This window comes from Haliotis asinina, chromosome 5 (genome assembly GCF_037392515.1).
Source record: "Haliotis asinina isolate JCU_RB_2024 chromosome 5, JCU_Hal_asi_v2, whole genome shotgun sequence".
Classification (NCBI taxonomy): domain Eukaryota; kingdom Metazoa; phylum Mollusca; class Gastropoda; order Lepetellida; family Haliotidae; genus Haliotis; species Haliotis asinina.
Window position 1 is genome coordinate 29145262 of NC_090284.1, and position 22346 is coordinate 29167607.

General features: G+C 38.7%; 1 protein-coding gene across 1 annotated transcript in view; it reads right to left on the reverse strand.

The window, feature by feature from the left end:
• LOC137283502 (SH2 domain-containing protein 4B-like) overlaps positions 1–22346 on the reverse strand; it is a 267928-nt gene that overhangs the window by 212053 nt on the left and 33529 nt on the right. The window contains exon 2 of the mRNA XM_067815036.1: positions 7098–7205. Within this exon, the coding sequence (XP_067671137.1) occupies positions 7098–7196 (99 nt within the window). The 5' untranslated portion in view covers positions 7197–7205. The remainder of the gene's footprint in view (positions 1–7097; positions 7206–22346) is intronic.

Below are 22346 nucleotides of genomic sequence, written 5' to 3' on the forward strand. Positions count from 1 at the left end.
AACTAAGTTCATTTATAAAGATCGATCAGAAACTGCCATTCATTGTTGCAAGCCTCCTGATAGGCAGCATTGAGTCTGCTGTTAGAAGACCTCTATGCCTCCTGAAGACTCAAATGATGCTGTAAACTGCTAATCTAGTGTGTAACCGACGTCTTTCCAACGTTGAAAGAGTGTAAGTCAAATGTAGACAACTTCCTGACACTGAAATAATAACATCACATTCTGCGCAGGGTGTTGTCTCTCGGGGACCAATCAGATTGTAGATGTAACGTCACCGGTTTTCTTTGCAGGGTGTTGTCTCTCTGTGACCAGTCAGATTGTAGACGTGACGTCACCGGTGTAGCAGACAACTGATCATCGTGAACTCTTGATCAAATGGTAATACCCTTGCTAGCATTTAGGCTTGTTCATAACCATGCTGTTTGGCAAGCACATGTCTAGATAAGAAAAGTGTGCAAAAACACTTCCGTAGACAAATTATCTTCTGCGTAGATGTGTCCGAATTTTTCCACCGAAGATTACCGCCATCTCTTGTGATCGGAGGTGTACAGTCTGGCTGCGTTAGTCCGAACCCTGATAATCCAATTCCTGCAATATCCGAACAATAACTAGCTGTAACCAATCTTGTTTACTATGTAAACTCATTACCTGTTGATTCATTAATCCGGTGCTTCACTCTCCGTATCCAGACGTCAATTAGCAGTAACACATTAGCTAATTACTCATAGTTTTGCTTCATTAATCCGGCGGTGCATCAAAAAGGTATGGATAATCCCCTCACACCATGAGCCCAATTCAGTGGTAATTGTTAAGTGACACTTCCGAGTTGAACATGTCGTTAGTTTGTGATTTTGATCAATTAGTAGGTCTCACTTTTGGTTAATTTGAGTAATGATTGTCATGCTTACTTGCTGTATGAAACACCGATCACGTCAAAATTATAACATCATAACATGGACGAGATGGAATTGTTTTATAAACTCAGACCAAATCACACCCTGGCAAATAATAAAATGGCTGGCACAAAGAAATCAAAAGAAAGAATCACCATCGCCTTGCGTGCAAATGCAACTGGATTGGTAAAAATCAAGCCGCTTGTCATCACAAATTCTAGACCTCCCAGATGTTTTGGAAGAGACTTTAATCCAGAAATGTATGTCCGATATCGGTTTAACAAGAAAGCATGGATGACATTGGATATGTTTTGTGACTGGCTACGATCATTTGACAGACAGATGCGAACACGTGGCCGACACATGCTCTTACTTTGTGACAATGCTGCCAGTCACAAGTGTGCCAATGTCATGAATATTCAAGTTGATATGTCTACAAACAATAATAAAGTCTTTTGAAACTTGTATACGTTCGTATGTTTTTGTATTGCCATGTCAAAGGAAGTAACTCTACTGTAGTGGTGCTCATAAAAGTTCGTTTCAGTAGTCCATACCTTTCACTATCCGAACGGTTTTGATGAAAAACAGAAGTGTCTGGATTAATGCGTCCTGACTGTAGTTTGCTGTGGTATGTTGCAGTCATCTTGAAGAATCTTCTTGACGCATTCACCATTGAGAATTCTCCACTTCTTCCAGTAGAGTTGAAGACATCCACCCACAGGCGACGGTTGTATGGGAATGGCTGAGGGTGGAAAGCTCCAGTCGTTCCGACCCTGATCTTCAATGTTTACCTCCTGGACACTCTGCTATTAAACTTCTTATCTCTCGCTCTCTGGACTCTGGAGAACTTGGACTTGATAGTATAACGCTGACTTGTCTGCTTGAGCACCGCTGTCAAGGTCGATGGACTTGATCATCATGACTTCTCTGAAGTCTTGGGCGATCATCCTTGCTACTTCTTCAATCTTGTCAAGGAAGTAGATTCATTCCCTCTTTAGTTGAGACGAGGTGTTCGGACGTAAACTGCTGATCCTCCTTCTGAGTGACAAAAGTTGACAAGATCCTTCACTCTTCCATGTTCGCAGGATTGCTGAACTTGTGATAAGCGTCTCATTGACAGCTCTAAATCAAGCCAGTCAGAAGATGGTTTGCCTCATAGAGGTGTCCAGTTGAGCAAGTCGCTTGTCGTCTATCTTGTAAGACCTGTTGTGGGGACTACTGCTGATCTTGTATGCCTCATCTACATCTGGTGGTCTGATAGAGGGTTCCACATGGTGAAGAGAGAAGCGATGAGTGTTGAAAGGTGGCAATGGATGTTGTTGAAACTTGGTTGCTGACTTGAATGCCATAGATAACTTCTGTAGATATTGAAATTGTAGATATCGGAGCTATCAGCAGAACGTCAACGCATGCCTTCCTTCTTCATTTTATAAGTGTTGGGTTCGTTGGAATCCTTGGATGGTGAGACTAAGTGCAGACTATTCGTGATTCACGATGCGATTTCTGAGTTAGAGACAAGAGCTTCCTTCAGAGAAGACAATCAGTAATATCTGTCTTCATCCTTCTGTGAGTGTGACGTATTTGATGGATGCTGACGATCCTTCTTATGTGAGTCCAGGTCTGAAGGGGATGACAAGTGCTGATGGCGCCTTCAACGAGTTGGGGAGACTGCTGAGGATTCACACTGTTGACAAGTAGACCTGTGAGTGCACTCACCCATGCACTCACCTCACCCACGTGAGTGCACTCACCCATGCACACACCTCACCCACGAGTGCGAGTGCACTCACTTGACACAGGAGGATCTCTCTCCGAACTGCGACGGGATGAAAAGGACGACAGTGACAATCTTCCTGAACAGGTGCGTGCATACGCCTCCTCTCCATCCTCTGGAGTGAGTGCAGATCTAGTTGAGCGCTCACCCGGGGCAGCAGTCGACGTAGTTCAAGATTGCAGTCTTCATTCCTCCTCAACATGACCTTTCTCAGGTCATGTTGCATGCAGGCATTTGTGTTGAACAACTGTGTTGAGTGCAGTCATGGCTGACTTGTAAAGATGTCTGCTGCGATGACCGAGGCTGCTGACAAAGTCTGCATTGTCTGACGACCTGGAACGATGACGATGCTCATCGTAGGTCTGTCGTCTCTGTAGAGGACCGATCACATCACCGAAGGACTTCTTCATTGCAGACGATGATGGTGATCTTGACTTCTTAGGCTGCGACAGCCCCAATCCCGATGAAGTACTCTTCTGTGGTCTAAGGGATGACTCGTTGGACCCAAGGCATAACCCTAGAGACACGCCTGAATGGTCACTGGAATTAAATTCAGCAGTTACTGAAAAAAACAAACCCAGTTACCCAAAGCTAAATCACCCGATTAGACCTGACTAATGAAAAGTCGACGTTGCCTGTCCCTTGCACGCCTGTGAAAAGAACGAATTTATACAATAAAGTCTGAAACAGATAAATTTCTCCAAAATTCACAGCAAATAGTGGAAGAACATGAGGGCTTACATGCCGAAGAAACTAAGAGCAGGTCAACCGCTGACTGAGTCTCGGTTGACAAAATATGTGCTATATCAACACACAATAATCATAAATAACCAAATTCTGATACATATACATAAACCAAATACTGCAATAAATAAAGTTGAAGGACCGAAACAGTTGAAAAACTTATTGCCGTAGTGGAGACCCCAGGTAACTCCAGCCGCCCTCATCGGGCGATAAGGAGAGAGCAACATGCATGGTTGGTCAGCTGACCGTTTCCACGGGAAAGGGGAGGCTACATGTGGGTCAGTGTATTTTTACGTCCGCTTCTTTTAGAAGGGAATTCCAAGGGATTTCAGGTATTCCACTACCTTCGCCATGGAAGAAGAGATAAGCAATTAAGCATGAGTCAGAATATGGAAAAATAAATGCTGCAGTTAGTAGCAGTCATCGATGTAATCTACATGCAGAGCTTAGCTGGTGTACGCGAATTTTGAGTTCAGTTTTTGATCACTGTCTAGGCATTTTTCTTTGGGTTTTATTGCAATTTAAATCTACAATTGTAAACAGCATTAGGCACTAGATCGAATTCATTAAAGTACAAACTGGTGCCAGTAATATTTGGTCCCTTGACATCATTTCCTTCGGCTAACATGTTAATATCAGTGTAGCATCAATGCTTTTCAAGAAGTGAGTTCAGGATAGATCCTTTAAACATTTGACAGACAAATATGAAATCAGCTTGGCTGTGTACACAAATTTCAGTTCAATTTTCTGTCCACAATATATATAACTATTGATATTACATTTATCGACTTTGATACTGTTCCACAATACTCAGTCACATAGGCTGACATGATAAAGAAGTTCACAGCTGTGTACAGTAAATAAGTTGTTTTAATTATTGCCATTTGATAAAAAAAGCAACAAAACGATAAACAGAATTTATGTGATCACAGGTAAGGTAATTCTTCACAAATGTACAGAATTTGATGTGCATTTTTCAAAAATTATATCAATAAAAATTATACATGCTACACTGAATTAACTTGTATGTCTATGGAAACAAAGTTGCTGCATTACAGTACTAGATGCATCAAAGTTATGCTATTTTAAGAATTCCTCCAATATCTGAATCATTACAACACATGTACTTTTGCATTTATTCTGTATTTGAATTACCAGTTTTAATAGAATATAAGATATAACAGAAAGTTAAATTTACTGCTTTACAGTAATCACTAAAAACAAAATCACTCACATCTGTGACATCACACTTTTAACAAAAGCAGTTAATATATATTGGTTAAATTAAGAATGTCACAGCTTGTGGTTTCTGTGCAGGTGATGTGTACAGTTTATGGCAGCATATTCACTTGAAGTACAGTACATACAGGAGTGGTGATTTCAACTCATGTACCCATACAAAAGGTATGCACAAGGCAAAAATAATGGAAACATCTTCCAGAATGACAGTATCTAAATTATCATATATCCAAATCACTTAAGTATTTTCTCCTGTGAATCAGTGACACCAGATATCCATTTTTTTTTTAGAAATAACAGTAATCAATGCTAGTTTATATAAAAAATAGATGTCTTGTGAGGTCATTAGATGTTTAGGTCATTTTTTTATTCAGAGGCAAAGGCCCAAGGACAAACCTTGGATACAGATGAATATCTCCTGTGATTATTTCCTTTTCCTGATCATTTGATGACTGAAAATAGAAGGATGCCCTGCCAAGTTCGGACTCGTAATTTAAGAAATAAATTAAGGTCATCTTAACCAGAGTTATCGTTGTTCATTTTGTTGCCAAACTTTTAACTGATCGAGAAGATGGACTGTGGGATATCAAATGCAGAGACTATTTTGCTGCACTCACTCTTGCCCATGGTGTTACAATTTCTGGTGTAGGGCCCCCCAAAAAGTAAATGTTTTAAATACTTTTTCCAGGGCCTGTTCTCTAAGGGGTTTGCAATATGAAAATCAACAATTTTTTTTAATAATGTGTGAATCTTTTGTGATATATACTTTAAAATTGTACATTGCATTCAGAAACACTTTAAATGTTTTGAGCCTACATCAAGCTGTCCAGAAGACCGTCCAGTATGGACAGACAGAACAAATTCAACTAAAAGAATATATTGCTTGCTATGTGATAGTACTGCAAGATTTGTACAAACATTTCAGGGTAGGTAAGAGGTACTGAGGAATAAACAGACGTTGATCCAACGTTGGGCCAACATTTCTTTGCCAGTGTTGTGCCAATGTTGTCTCAATGGTAATGAAGAGTGTCTCAAAAGAACTTTATCATCAGATCAGACAGAGAGAGAATTAAGTAATTGATATTGCTTTAACAACATCTTGAAAATCCAAAGGCTGCTATGATCTTAGAGAATCCTGGGTATGAACATCACAAGCTGGGTTTAGTCAAGTTGACAAATGACCAAGAGAGTAACACTCTGACTTGGAAAGAGAATCAAGAACAGACATCAGTGGGATCAGTACAGGGGATCTGCAAACAATCATCTAGGAGTTGGACTGATTCATAGTTGGAAATGAAGCAAGAGGGCTCATCAGCTGGCTGAAGTCACATTCAAAGTGTAAATATGATCCATAAATGAGGGAAGGACAAAGCCATTGTGGTGTTTGTTCACAAAAGGATATATATGTAGGATAAAACATGTCTGAGGGTTTTTATGAGATTTAGAACACATAACCCGAGGCTTTATCCTGAGGGTTACAGGTTTTAAATCTCATCAAAACCTGAGGGGAAATGTTTTATCTAAGTTATAAGCCAAATATCATTTTTAAAAAAGTGTTTCTTAATGTTTTGGTAAATGAAAAACATACGGTTTCATTATACCATGTGGTACAACAAGGTATCTGTCCCAACCAGGACACATTGTGTACATGCAGGATGTGCATTAAACACAAAATCATATAGTGTTCAGTCACATTTTTGTTGGAAAGCAGTGGTGGCAGTTGGTGAAAATGAGAGATGAAGACAATATCAAGCAAAGCAAGTGGGATAAGAGGCAAAACCAATCACTCTCTGTGAGCTACAATGGTTTTGCGACTATTCCAGGCCAACATGGAAGAGCAACTCATCTGCAATGAAACAGGTTCACTGCTAACATTTGTAACTACTATAGAGGACCATATGATCCTTTTGCAACAGTCTGATAAAAAAAAAAATTGCTTCATCACACTGTCATCTTTTTGCAGTTAAATACATGTGTCAATTGCAATCAATATTTTTGCTGTTTGGAAATATTATTAGCAATACATCCTGGCTATGCATTAGTATGGTAAAAGAACTTATTCCTAACAACTAAATAGTAATTTAACAATTTAATACTCATTTTACTTGCTTAGAATATACAAAACCCTGAAGAGAACATAAACCTCCTAAATTTCTTCTTAAAAGTATATCCACTGCTCATAGGACACTGAAGCTAGGCAACAAGAGGTTATATAATATCCCAGAGATTTCCAACACAAAAATCTTAAAGAAAATTAATCTTCTACCAAGACAATAGGATGAGGTTTGTAAGTGACCAGGTATCAGAGGAGGTTGAGGAACACTGAACAGCAATGCCAAGGTGAGAGTATTCACTGGTTTACTTATGGAAAACGAATCTACTAAACCTACTTTGTGTCATGTTAATCAGTCCTAAAGGCATCCATCATGTCAGCAGCACCAACTTACCTCCCGCATCTTGACAAACAGATAGTGTTTCTGTTCTTCAGAAAGTTCAGCCAGAAGCTCTGGCTCGATGTACATATCCCTCAGTATTTGTTGCAGCATTCTTGTTTTCTACAAAACAAAATAATAAGCCTTGTAGTACATAACCTGTGTATTGTGGTATGCTACATCTGGCCAGTTTTGATTTCAAGCTTAATCGGAATGTTTTTGTTAGTTTTTCAAATGATATCTATCTTACACCTCAAATAAGTAGCTGGCACTTGTACTACACAATCCAATGTTTCACACAGTTGTCATGACATCTTCCGGCTAATTACCCAAAGGCTTATTACCTATAGCCTTCACATGCATAGCTGACCTTATAAGAAATGTGTTGTGCATAAAATAGGGACAGTGTTAAGACCATAAGATATGTTGATAAAGTCAAGAAATGACAAGAAATCATTTAATAAGAAATACGTATTGACAAAAAATACATCAGGGTTTTCTAAAATATCAAGAAAAATGACAAATGTCAGTCATGGTCATCATTAGCAGATTTGGCATCCATCAGTTCTGATTCTGAATGCACATTACAGTCTCAATATGTCAACAAGAGTTTGAAGGAAAGCTTGAAGAACTGTGTTCCATACAAGTGAAATGCTGGCTTCCAGTTTCTGAAAGTTTCTCATCCCAAACATGCTCAAATAGCACAATGTTACTTAACAAAGATCCTGTGATGACAACTAAAGCTTCCCTATACCAGGATGTTTCCTATACCCTCATACACTTAGCGTAATGCTCATTATGTCATCTCCACACTTTGATGTGGCCATTAGCTTGAGTGAAGTTGAACACTGACACGACTGTGGATATCACCTGCATTGAGTTTGCAGATGCGAGTTGTGACATATTGATGACAATATCTGAGATACCCACTGTTCTGGCTGACACGGCGACATGGACCTTGAATAGTTGTACTTGTGTGAGTTGCAAGCTTGTTCAGGGGACACTCTGAACAAGCTGTACAACCGTGTCACTTATCAGTTAGTGTTTGATATTGATGTATATAAAATTATGATAGACTGGATGCTCCTGAGTGCCAAAAACAACCACCACCATTATGCTGTTTGCAGTAGAATTTTCACAGAGTTTCCTAGAGTGAGTGAGTGAGTGTTGTTTTACACCACACTCAGCAATATTCCAGCTATATGGTAGCAGTCTGTAAATAAACGCATCTGGACCAGACAGTCCAGTGATCAACAACATGAGCATTGATCTGCTCATTTGGGAACCGATGACATGTGTCAACCAAGTCAGCGAGCCTGACCACCCGATCCCGTTAGTCGCCTCTTACAACAAGCATAGTCGCCTTTTATGGCAAGCATGGGTTGCTGAAGGCCTATTCTACCCCGGGACCTTCACTTTGTCCCTAAATATCACAATGCATGTAGTAAATTACAAATCATGCTGGGATAAAAATATGTGAATAATTGTATGTATGCAAGAACTAGCTCCCACAGATTCTGTTATATTGACCAGTTTGTCATCAATTGCAGACACTTCACCATGTTCCCAAGACATTATTTTCTGTCCTATAAAATCCTATCTTGCTCCTTTAATTCACAACCAAACGATTGAGAGTCATAAGTCACCTACAAATTGGGAAAGAATATGGACTATGCCTGTACTCAAAACGGGATACACAACCCAGTCAAGGCCAGTAGATGAGCACTCACGCCTTGTCATTGGCAACTGGTTCATTTGCTGATACTCCTAGCCGGCTCTTTGTTTATGGCTCATATGCCCGATAGGTGTTAATTTCAAATTGCAAATGGTCAGTACCGGTATTTGAAATTGTGCATTGCATATTGCTATTAGCAGACAGGCATGCAGTAGATTATTTACTTGTTTATGTACACAACCAAGATAACACTACTGCGCATAACCTCATACTCTGGGCATATACTCATATACTGTTTCAAGCTCCGTGACCCTACTCATGCATTATGGGCACAGCACAGCATAGCTATTGAATCGTTTTAACTCCGATTTCCTGGGCTTTTTTCATCACGCTTTTTTTTTCAACTTTCTAGGTTGAATTGGCATTTTTGATGATATGTTTCTGTAAGTGCATACCGAAGGTATCAGAATCTGCAAAGTTCTACGTTGCATGTGGCCTTTAACATTACACTTCTACCAATAAATAGCAAACTAGAATATTTCAAATGCCTTCCATTTCAGTTTGTCACTTCCACAAAAGAGCCATATATATTCACGGTAAAATTTGAAGCAACACCCGTATTTTGAGACAAGGCCTATTTCTACATGTTTCTATAAGTATGACAATTAACTAGTCTAAAATGATTTCCCAATACATGTTTAATCATCTTGTGCCCTGCCTCAGTGATAAAAATGTGTGTTGAAAATAATCGAGATCATTTATTCCATTTTAGAAAGATAACGTGACATCAACAAAAATGTGTTGTCTCAAAAGTATGCACATTTTGTTAAAGAAATGTCAGCACTTTGTCAGTTCCATCACTATGGAAGTCCATCATGTCCTGCAATGAAATCCACTGTTAATGTTTCTAGGGAGTGTATCTTTAGCATCAGTAGTGGGTGTATCCACCAAGAGCCTGAACCACCTCTCAACAATGCCATCTCATTGATACCAACAGATTATGCAGGAACTGCATTGGCAGATTATTCCATTCGTCTACGACAACCTGTCTGAGTTCGTGAACGTTGGTCAGGGGCCGATCTCTCGAGGAAATGCTCCTCCCAATGGCATCCCAGATGTGCTCTATTGGATTAAGATCTGGACTGACACTTGGCCAGTCAAGGGATTCAATGTTCTACTGCCTTTTGAGGTCAGTGATCATCCCAGCACGATGGGGGCAGGCATTGTCATCCTGTTAGAGGTAATCAACGTGGGGATTGGCATGCAAAAACGGCAGGAGAGTGTTCTCGATGATGTCACGACCATACTTCCCTGCATTCATCGTGCCTTGGATGACTTTGATGTCTACTTTCTGGTCATGGCAGAAGGCTGCCCACACCATGACTGACCCACCACCTCCAGCTACTGTTTTCAGTATGTATTGAGCGTTAAGTGCTGTGTTGGAAAGACGTCTGACCCATAAGCGGCTGTCCGCAACATCCAGTTTGAACCTCAACTTGTCAGACCAAATGACACGTTGCCATGTGCGCAAATTCCAGTTTAGTCATGTCTGTGCCCAAAACAGACGAAGACACATGTAATTAACGGTCAGTTAGGGTTGTTTCAAGGGACGGTGAGCTCGTAAACCAGCGGCTACAAGACGTTTGTTAATCAACTCCCGCAACACATTTACTCCTGTTGTTTGCTGCCACCACTGACAGAGTCGATTGGCTGACCAGAATGGTTCCTGACATGCCATACGAAGTAAACATCTATCATCCCTCAAATTGACACGACCTCTTCCAGCGGCAACCTTGACAATGTTTTTTAAGATTCCTGCTTACAACGCTATGGCAAACATTAACACGTCTTGCAATCTGACGTAGGGACATGCCACTTTGTCTCATGCCCACGATCTGCCATTTGGTAGCCTCATTTAACTGATTACGTGCCATTTCAATGAATATCACACCTACTCAGTACTATCCTCGAAACTGATTTTTCAGAGATATGACTATGCACGCTTCTTCTCTGTATGCACATGAAAATGGCATATTCCCTGAGATAGCCAAATTACCAGTCCATGTCACACTGCTACTATAACATTGTGTATATTACACTGTTACTACTTATATCATATCAATTCAGGTGTTACTTCAAATTTTACCATCAGTGTATATCAACATAAAAGTCCATGAGCTAGAGAAAATCTTAATACCAAACTGAGGGACAAATAACCAATATGATTTTCAGCATAGACCAGCATGTCTCAAATCTATGATATAATATAATGTATATTTCTGATACCCAACTACAGTCCTTTTGCTGCAAACTTGTACTGACAAATCAGCCATTGTGAATCAGCTTTCGACTGTAAAATACACTCGCTGCTAATGTCATGCCAGGTAGCAATGAACAGTCTCTGCCCATTGTAACCTATGACGGCAATGTTCCTAAGTCACCATTATGTACTTGGTTTCCACACAAGGGGCTTCAAGGTCTGATACCTGTTGCATGTAGATGTTGCCAAAACTTCACAATAAATAGTGTTCACTCTCAGTTGTCCACCAGTTTACATTTAAAAAAGCAACAAATCAGCCCTGAAAATTTTCACATATTTCCATGGAGAAACAAGTATAACATTTTAGCCTTACGCCTTTAGGACTTAGCAATATTCAAGCAATATCATGGCAAGACTTAACACACTGTACCCATGTGGGGATTTGAACATGGGTCTCCATATACAAACAAATGCCTTCATGACCTGGCATGAAGAAGAACTAAAGTTTTTTAACAGTCATGTAAATGTTGGTGTTTTAATGACTGCTGTGGCAAGTGGGCATGCGGTATATGTAGAACTATTTGAGACTATTCCAGGGTTCTGCAATACCCATAAATGTGTACGTTCTGTTTCTTGCGCATACCCCCCGGCTACAACAGTCATTACATCAAAAACATTTCATGATTATTTGTTACATAACTTTTCCTCTTCTTTCTTCGATTCTAAGATGGCCACCAATTTTTTTTACTTTCTAAAAGGATTTCAGAAATAAGATTCTAACACAGATTATATTCAGCACTATATTCATACATTTTGTTATGTTCACGGCACTTTTGTGTTGATGTTGACATAAAAATGCAGAGATTGACCATCTGGCAACTAGATGACATTGTTAGTATCAATGTGAACAAACTGAAACACCATATGATATACTGGTGGAGAAAAGATCCCTGAAAAAACATTTCAGCGAATATCTGTACAGATTCATCCATCATGGGTCCCCATCACATGAAAAGTCAAACAGCCACCACTACCACCAGGCTGAGTCTACAAGAAGACCTTGCCTCCTCACTGTGCAACAACTTTGATGCTTTGGAGTTTGACCCATCTATACACCACAGTGATAGTGTGTTTTGAAGGAACAGTGACACCAAAAACTGGTCTGTTGATGCTCCACTGTACACAGATTCAAGCCAAACCTGTATGATGTCCCGCTTCTTCCATATCCTGTGTCTGATCCTGATTCCATCATGAAGATTCACCTCATCTCAATACCATATGTCATTGATGTTTTGACTTTTTGTGGTCTGTGCCTTGTTCTGTGAATTTGTAATTGCTCTGTGTTATGAGTTTCCATGATTGTATCCTACATTGTGAGTGTTGATATTATTAAGTTCATTCTTTAAAGTACAATGCCTCTCTCTTCGTTTAAATCTACTAAATCAAACATTAGCTTTTCTTACAAGAGGGTTTACCTTTTGTGTTAATTAGAAGAAGTATGTGAAGTGATAAGAGGGTAAGATTCTTTATGGATAACAACTTCTTTATTGCATATGATGCGACGTTTCGGTATGGTGTTCCTGCCATTCGCTTTGAGCATGGTTTTCAGCATTGTAGAACTTCTACAGCGTTGGAAAAACCTCCTACCACATCAGCCGTCTCCTAAAGCAACAAGCAGGCATTGAAACATACTTTACCAGTTCTACAACGCTGAAAACCATGCTCAAAGCGAATGGCAGGAACACCTCTAAACAACAACAGCCACCGAAAGGTGTCGTCTACAAAATCAACTGCGACTGTGGTGAAGCATATGTAGGTGAAACCTCCCGGCCCATAAACATCAGAATCAAAGAACACTTATCATCTACAACCAAATCAGATCGGAAATCTGCTATATCCGACCACATCATCAAATGTCCCAATCACAGCATAATCTGGGACAGTGTAGAGATATTATCCAAAAACCACAAGGACTTCACCCAAAGAAAACTGGCAGAAGCAGTTCAAATTAGGAGACACAAGCCCTCAATCAACAGAGATCAGGGATATCTCATCCCAACTGCATACAATGAACTCATAAAAATAACAGATTAGAGCTCACCAGTCACCATTACTAATTACCCTATCAGCCATGTATACTCTGTCACAGCTACAGCCACTATTGGCTTCCTCTTATTGTCTCATCATTACTACCACCCATTGTTGTTGTTGTTAATCCCCCGTCTTTGATTCATACCTACGTGTTGTTATCACTTTATCCCTGTCCATGTATATAAGTCTGTTCTGTGATGTATTACTCCACTCTTGCTTGACAACGGTATAAGGATCCATACCGAAACGTCGCATCATATGCAATAAAGAAGCTGTTATCCATAAAGAATCTTACCCTCTTATCACTTACCAGCTTCTAGTAATGCCAATCAAACAAATATGTGAAGTGTTATGATAACAATTGCTACTCAATGTCAAAGGCTTATACATGTAAATGAACACATGTCTGTGAGAAAGGGGATTATGAGATGTTGTTATAGAGGTTAGTGTTTGTTACTCATCACTGGGAGTGAATCCTAAAATACCATTTTTGCACATTGATTGAATTAACGCTAAAAAACCTTCTAAATGCAAATACTACCTAATAAATATAAAACAAGATGCAAAATGTCAAGGACATACAATGCATTCAAAGTTGAATACTTTGAACATATGTTGTGATTGTTTATATAATGAATCGTAGACAAATAGCAATGCTGTATTACACCCATGTTCATATATATTGGAAATACACCAAGTTACTAATTTAGACTTAACTCAATTGTGACTATTGAAATTTCATAATTCTAAACTTTACAGTGTTACATAATCAAATATAAAGTGATAACTCTTGCATTGGCTCATGTATATATCTATAATAATATATATGCGTCAGTGTTATTGCAACACTGAAATCACAGTTGGTAATTCAAAACATTCCTAGACATAGACACAAATAATATCAGAAGATATTTCACATAAACCATACAAAGGCAACTGAAGCATTTAATCAAGCAGCTGAAAGTTTGATGTTGATTTGAAATGTCCCTTTTCAAAGCAATTTACATAAGCATTGTATTTGATCTCTGTAATTATCCGATCCAGTATATCACATGTATCAGTGAACGAAGTCTCTATTGATCTATCATCAATAAAATCAGGATAATATATCGGTTACAGAATTCATACATATGTGTGTAATCATTCAATCAGACAACAGTAATGAGATATTTGAACACCTCTTTCAACCTTCAAATAACAGCCTCTGACAGAAAGCATGTCCAGTTACGCCCTTGTGAAAGTTTTGTCCCAGGACAAGTGGAAAACTAATGTGCTGTTATATCATTGGACAACTTGTTTTATGGAGTCACGCCAATAATTAAACTTCTGAACCTCGTTTGCATTCAGTTTAATTATAGGCATGCCCATCTTCACAAATATTTGGGGGGTTTCAACTGCAAGTGTATACATTATGATAAATCAGTATCGTGTCACATTTTGAATTCTATAATACATGTACTTGAATTATGATATTCATTCGTAGCAATGTACAGAATATATGTTCAGCAAGCCATTATGTGTGCACAAAATGTATATGCAAATAAATACTATCTCTACTCAACCATAGAGGTGGGGGGGGGTGCGGTACTGTACGCGTGTGGTATGGAATTCAAATACCCTTATTGTTTTTATTTCAATCGCTTTGTTTCCCTTATCAATAACAAAATAATACATTTTTTTATCTTTATGGAAATATAAACTTGTCAAAGTGCTTATTAGTCCTGTGTGAACATTTCATGCATCCTTATGATTATGTATGTTCATTTTACATAAACTTTTTCATGATAGCCAGAGTTGATAAAGTCAAAATCCAGCACATCGATTGGTCAGTGATATAGCGAATAATCAATCTGAATTCAAGCTGTTGAGTGACCAAAAGTGCTCTTCACAAATGTACCCCATGCCCATCACCTGTCATTTCCTCTGTGACAGATATCTCATGATACAATTGGTCACACATAACAAACCAGATGCTATAATGAACAGTTGGGATACGATACAATTGAGATAAAAAAGTTCTGTTCAGGAACTTTGATGACACCCATCCCATGACCCTTTGTCTTATATATGTGCAAGGAATAGTTTTATACAATATGAATATCTATGTTCATATGATTAGGTAATGTTTCCTGTGTTAAATCTAGATGAACCAAAGTGACAATCTGTGAATCTGCTCCATGTAAGTGACAAACGAGCGTATTGGTACTTTCCTTAAATATCCAGTATACACTTGAAAAAATGCTTCTTTCATAGAAGATTATTTAGCATGTACATAAATTCTTCACTAATGTTTTGTACTATTAGTATTTAACCTCACACAATGATGTAAGAGGGTCAAACATACGTCTCATGTCTTACATGCAAAGAATACATATGTTAAGAAAATACATATGTACAAGCCACCAAAGATCTACAAGAGAAAGTGCAATAAAATTATGTAAAACGCTGCATATATGAATATGTATTCACACCTGTTTCCTTTCAACACATATCTTTACAAGACAATTAAACAAATCAGGACTTGTTTGTATGATGTGACAGTTTCCTGTGATCTCCGAAACCTGCCAGGGATATCAGGGGTGAATAGCCCTAATTAGTCTTGCCACAGCCAGCCAGGCAATCAGCACAGGGGTCCAGGTGTTGAGAAGTGAAGTGGCTCTCGGACTTTATGAGTTAAGGAAATTGAAGCAGGTTGTATTGCTGGTCCATTAGAGGGACAATTTGTTTAAGTATGTCTTACATACAAAAAATACAAACATGTGTTAAGAAAATACACATGCACATGCCACCAAAAGTCAACAAGAGAAAATGCTATAAAATTATGTAAAACGTTACATATATGACATGTATTCACACCTGCATTCTTTCACCATATACCTTTACAATGCAATTAAACAATTAAACAATCAAGGACTTGCTTGTATGACCAGACAGTTTCCTGTAATCTCTGATACCTGCCAGAGATTAGTCTCACCACAGCCAGCCAGGCAAACAGCAGATATTGAGAAGTGAAGTGGCTCTCGGGCTTTATGAGTTAAAGTTCCTCTTGACACACTACACGAAGAGCAGCAGAAGCTAACTAAATACTTTCAATCCTCCCCCAATAATGCATTCCCCCAACCCCTCCCTTCCCCTGGCCATCGCACTATCTCCCCAATTCCACCACCTCCCATCATGCCCTCAGTGTATCATCAGAGACCATATAATAGATTATATCTATTATATGGTCTCTGGTATCATGCACACTGACACCCATACCAGTGCATCCACTGTGGGTTATACCATCTCAATCCCCAGGAGTGTTCCCTCAACTTATTTTCACCACCACTCGGTGTCTTCTAGAGAATGCACTCAGATTCATGTCCTTGTTCTACACAACGCCATTCAGGAAGTGGTCAAATGCAACCCGTCATATCTGAGATTTCACTTTCTTAGTAAAGTACAAATTCTAGTACTTTTTTGGTTGAGTCCCATCCAGGATTGGAACCCATACCCTCAGAGTCAGCACACAAAATCAGCTGCCTAGCGTGCTCAGCCAACACGACTTCCACAAAATGAAAGTCGGACAACTGGTAGTCTAGACTGCGTATTCTGTGTACCCCTCTGATAAGCGTAAATTGACCAATGGCCAATTCGGCCAATTTACACTTATCAGAGGGGTACACAAAGTACAGAAGGAATGTTATGCTCATAAATCGAAATATGTTTGGAATATGATGTTTTTGATGCCTATGATTTCACTATAGTGGCAGTGCTACAGTGTCACATGAATACATGAGAACATGTACACACACATTTGTGAGAGTGTCAGAGAGAAAGAATGGAAAGAGTGTTGACAGCTATTTCATTGTTAATGATAGAGCATGGAGTAAGGCGAGTGTGTTGATGCAAGAACTAAAGACCCAAAACCTCACTCCATTAGATAAAGCTTGCGTTAGGAGTGCAGCATAGCATAGCTGTTGAAAGAACCTTTTCCCCCCAGCGCTGATGGAAAATTAGTTAATCGTTTGAACACCGACTTTGAGGGCTTTTTATCTTTTAATTTTTTTGAACTTTATGTTCCAGTTGGAGTCTATTGGGATGCCATTCCTTCACGAAGCAAGAGTTGCAATGTATCCTCAGTATACAAAAGATCACTCTATCCATGCTACTGGGGTTATAGTGTTATGTCAGTGCAGCTCAAATTATGGCTGTCACTGACCACAAGAGTGCATACATATTGCCTCTCTCTCTTTATCAGCATGTTCTAAAAAAGGACGTATGGGACAAGCCATCATAGAATAAACTAGCACAATCACCTTCTCTTCTCACATCTTCTACTCGCCCTGTCTTGATGCTAGCCACCCAAAACAATTCACTTTCCCGCATGGTCCCGTAGTAGGCCATGACACTTCGGAGCGGTTATCATGACCGATGCATCCACTATCACCTAAGATCGATCCGACAGAAATGCCACAAATGCCCTTCTGTAGTAGTGTACCCTGAACAATCCACACATTCACTACAGCTGTGTTCATGTGTTTACCTGTTGTGGAATATCGACACGTCTATAGTAACCTCTTGCTTAGTCTAATGCGAGTGTCATCTTTGAGGCTTGTGCATTCCAATACCGGTCATGCTGACCTAGCCTCGAGTAACCTTAAGTCAAAGATAGCTTCATGGTAACAGAGTAGCAGCTGCATACATTGGTAAGTGTTATTAGAAAGTTCCTTAACATACAAAAGTTCAACAATGAATGACAGTGTGGATTTCAAACATTTGATAGCACTGTTTCTAAGGTGGAAAATCTGTACAAGGTGACATGACCGCTGAAACACAAAAAAGAAAATGCCATTTCAGCTACCGTTTAGAATGCAATGGTATGAACCAAAACAATGTTTGCTCACAAATAAAAACCAGACACAATTGGCCACCATTTTGAATGTCTCATTCTTTCAGTCAAGATTTAAAGCTTTTAGTGAGGGTGCTTGTCAAGATAAAATACTCAAACCTTGTTCTCATTTGATATTTAACTCGGACACATGATAAATCTCCACATCAAACTTGTGAACACATGGTAACTGATAATCTAATACAGTGCTGTAAGGTTAATCAAACAAATTATACTGTGATTTATGTTACTGTGGTTACACGTCAAGTCTTTATCTGTCCCATACAAATTTTCAACAAATATTATCATTCTTATGTAAGTATTTCTATCAGCACATTTCAGCTGAAATCATGGCTGTTTTTTAATTTGGTGATTCATCAGTGTGTGTTTCATGACTTGTCATATTGAATATGTATAATTTAACGAATATATCACACTTTGATGTAGTATGGGTTTTATCAAGGAAGACAGACATGTTTGTGTATTCACTGAGTTGTGTTATCTTAATCTAAATCACAGTGCTGTCAATGTAAATGAAATATCAACAGGTTATTATCATGACCATCAGCACAGCCAGGTACTGGTCAGTTGTCTGCATGTAATTAAGCCTAATGAACTTTAGAGTATGGCTGGAAGTTGAACATTGCAGTTGAGGTGCTGATACTGCAAGCTGTCGATACATTTATCGAACTATGATATAGGGCAGCCTGCCAGTCAGTAGTATGTAGACACTGAATTGGTAAAAACAGGACTTGTCTTTTAGACACCAGCTGGGCAGGTGAGCTGACAATCGCCTCTGTGATGCTGCCTGGCCATTGTGGACCCATTGATGGACTTCTGTGTTTGAAGTTACAATATCCCATAACCTGTAACAGCCCGGGATATAAGGCATGATATAGTTTGCCATCCTTCTTTTGTAAACCATCATGTTTCCATGTTTTGGTATCTAGCTGATTGCATTGTCTTTGCTCTTTCCAACCTTGTGCCAGATATCTGGTTAGGTTGTTCATCTCTCTGTACATACAGTTGAAGTCATCTCCACTTTTGAAATGTATGTCCTAATCTTATCTGACTGAAGAAAATGCCTTCAGTAAACATCAAAACTACATCAATTCTGTTACAACCTTGATCCGCATGCAACATCTGGGTAAACACTTGATCAGACAGTACATCAAATCTGTGATTTTCATCGCAGATTTTCAGAATGATTGCCACTGCAACAAGCAGATAAGTGCTTTGCATGGGGATCTATCTGCAAATAATACTTTAGTCTCCATGTGTTTTGCAAGGGCAGATTTGTTCATCTTTTTCACTGTACCATATCCACTTGCAAGTGCCCAAAGTTGTGGACCAAGAAACTGACTTCGAAGCATGTCTAACTTTCTGTTCTGGACAATGACAACCATATTTGCAAACAATATTCTGTTCACTTTTAAGATGTTTTATATGCTTGCAATGACCATGACAAACACTGCTTCTTTTTATTATTAGAAAATGTTTCACAATTGATGTTCATGACACTCGGAGAATATACCACAACTTCTCTTGTGGATGACTTCTGTCATAGGTCATGTTTTACAAAGACAAACAACCAGTTTTGTGAGAATCCGTCAGTGCAAACCTGTGACAGACCATTCCAAAATCTACAAGATATTCTAGGGTGTGGAATGAGTTGATATGGCATGAACTGAAAGCAGCTGTTGACATCAGCCATCAGACATCAAATTCACAGCATGCATGAATGTAGTGTTCTTCACCCTTCTGTAGTTGATCTTCTTGGAACACCTGAGAAGCTTCCTCTCCTATTTGCCTTGCTGTCAAAACATCGGCTGAACATTCGGGAGGAGCACTATTCCAGTGAATATGCAAACCAAATCTGACCAATCAGAAATAGGTTGTGTCTATTTCTCCATTGAATCAAGTAATGATCTGATGTCAGATTCAACTCTAAAAATGTAGAGCCTGCCTAAAGTCTGAATGGCCGAGTGATGGTGCCTGTATTGAAATACGTTCGCGTTGTTGTCTGCTCTTTGTTTAGCAGCTGCTCTTTGTTCTCTCTCTCTTTGCTCTCAGTAGTGTGACAAAGTCCCTTGCTTGAGACAGAAGCCCAACAGCAGTTTTGATATCTTTGTTAAGTTTCCTCTGTGGTGTGATCAGCTGCATCCCTGCCAAAAGGATTTATTTCCCTTAGTGTACGAACTGTACAGTAAGTAAGAAATTGATGAAGAATTTGTTGATGCTTGGGCATTAATTGTGGGAAACGAACCAACTGTATCAGAGAACACCTCCACATCATCATTTGTCAGTATGTTACATTCTGTCTAGGAACTTTTAGTTCTTTGCTTCTCTTCCTTGTCCACATCGATTTTCATCTATATGGAACACATGCTATAGAAATTGGTTGAATAATTATTCCATATACATATTGTGATGTCCCTGACCCATTGAGAACTTTCTCTTGTCTGTTACTGTTGTCAGAAGTATGTATAGTTGGAACAGACTGATGGATACTTGGAGGAAAAGCTTCTTAATCATTGCTTACACTTGCCATATTGTCAGCACACTGGACTGTATCAATTTCCTCTAAGGCTGAATATTAACAAGAGTGCCCAAAGTAGTTTAATGTTTAGTACAGCTCAACCTAACCAGCCAGTGTTTTGATTACCCATGGAAGTAAAACAATAGTTATAACTTTGCCAGCCGTAACAGCAGCAAAAATGTCCTGGACAAAGGACCATGCAAGTCTGGACCACCACAAGCTGAAGGTGCCTCTTTGCAATCAAGTAGGCGATTCAAAAACCTATTGACACTACTGGGTTAACCCCTGGGTGCCACAAGGACATATATGTCCTTCATCTTCAACCCTCACTTTGAAGTCAAATAAAATTGTAAATATATCACAGACAGATATAATTCACAATTTTAAATTAATCATGAAATTCCCTGTTTCTGGACACACTATTATCTACACAAAGTTAAAGTGATTAAAATAACCTCTCAAAATTACCTTCACCATAAATGTCGCCACTTTTCACACTATACAAAATCGCGATTCACAGCATCTATCTGTGTGTGTTTGGAAATGTGAAAATCGGATAATTACTGGGTGTATTGAATTTCAAAAATAACATATTAATGATCACTGCTATCAAGTTTTCATGTAACCAGTAATCATAATTCTGAAACATTGCTGATAAACCTATAATTACTTGGGATGTTTTTGAAAATACACTTACATGAACGCCGAAGTGCGCTTTCCCCCATATTGGATAGTGTTTACAAAATCACGTTTCGAGAAGGCCAGTATTGAGATATTTCACTGTCAGCTGTGACAAATGCATCACTGAATTCCCCATACATCTTAGAGTCAAATTACAAATGGTCTTTGTCACCAATACCAACTGTCTAGATAAAACAAAACAAAAGATATTGGGTATGAAAACAAATGCTGTGCTCGAAAGACTGTGCTTGTTTGAAATGCAAACAAAAAAAATTCCAGTTTTATGCTACATAACATTTTCAGAAATTTTCCGACATCCAGCTGTCTAATCATTGCTGATCTGATCATTCATATGAAATTGTCAAAGTTTGTGTGCAGCATGATGCCATGACCAACGCTAAATCAAGCAAATGACAACAGTACTTATCAGCATTTTGGGCTCCTTCTGTTATTAACAATGTAAACGATAAAACCATAACATTATACAGATTCTCATTATTTACATCTCATATTTATGGACAAATGATCAGTGAATCAAGAGAAGAGTCCTCACAAAATCCTGTTTACCCTTGTCAGCGAAAGTCGCCATTTTGAAAGTAATCAGTCATTGGCAGTGATGTCACATGTCAACATTGTTGCACAAATTAGGCAATTTCTTTGAGGCGAAGGTCGGTTGAACCAAACTAAACACAATCGCCCTATCTTTCAGATTACACTTTCTGTATTATGATGTCATATCATTCAGATATGTTTTCATGAAACTTATTTCAGTATCTACATATATCTTTTTTCAACATTTAACATCATATGTGAATATAGGATATGCGATTTTTATTCTTTGAAAGTTTTTGATTGTTTGAATAATATTTACATGGGAACTTGACTCATTAATTGTACTATTATCACATTTTAAGCCTGTGCACAAGTGTTAGAAGACCGCACATAGCCATTACTGCAACATGTGCTTTAGTTCCTGTGATGTACAATATTCATTACACTGGGACTAATACTGCAGTTTCTGGTTAATAAACAGTGGTTTAATTCAACCTTGCAGGTAAAACTGATAATATTAATGAAATGATTTATACATTTTATGAAAAATATAGGCACACATATTTAAGGGAAGTGTCTTGTTCATTGAATTTGTG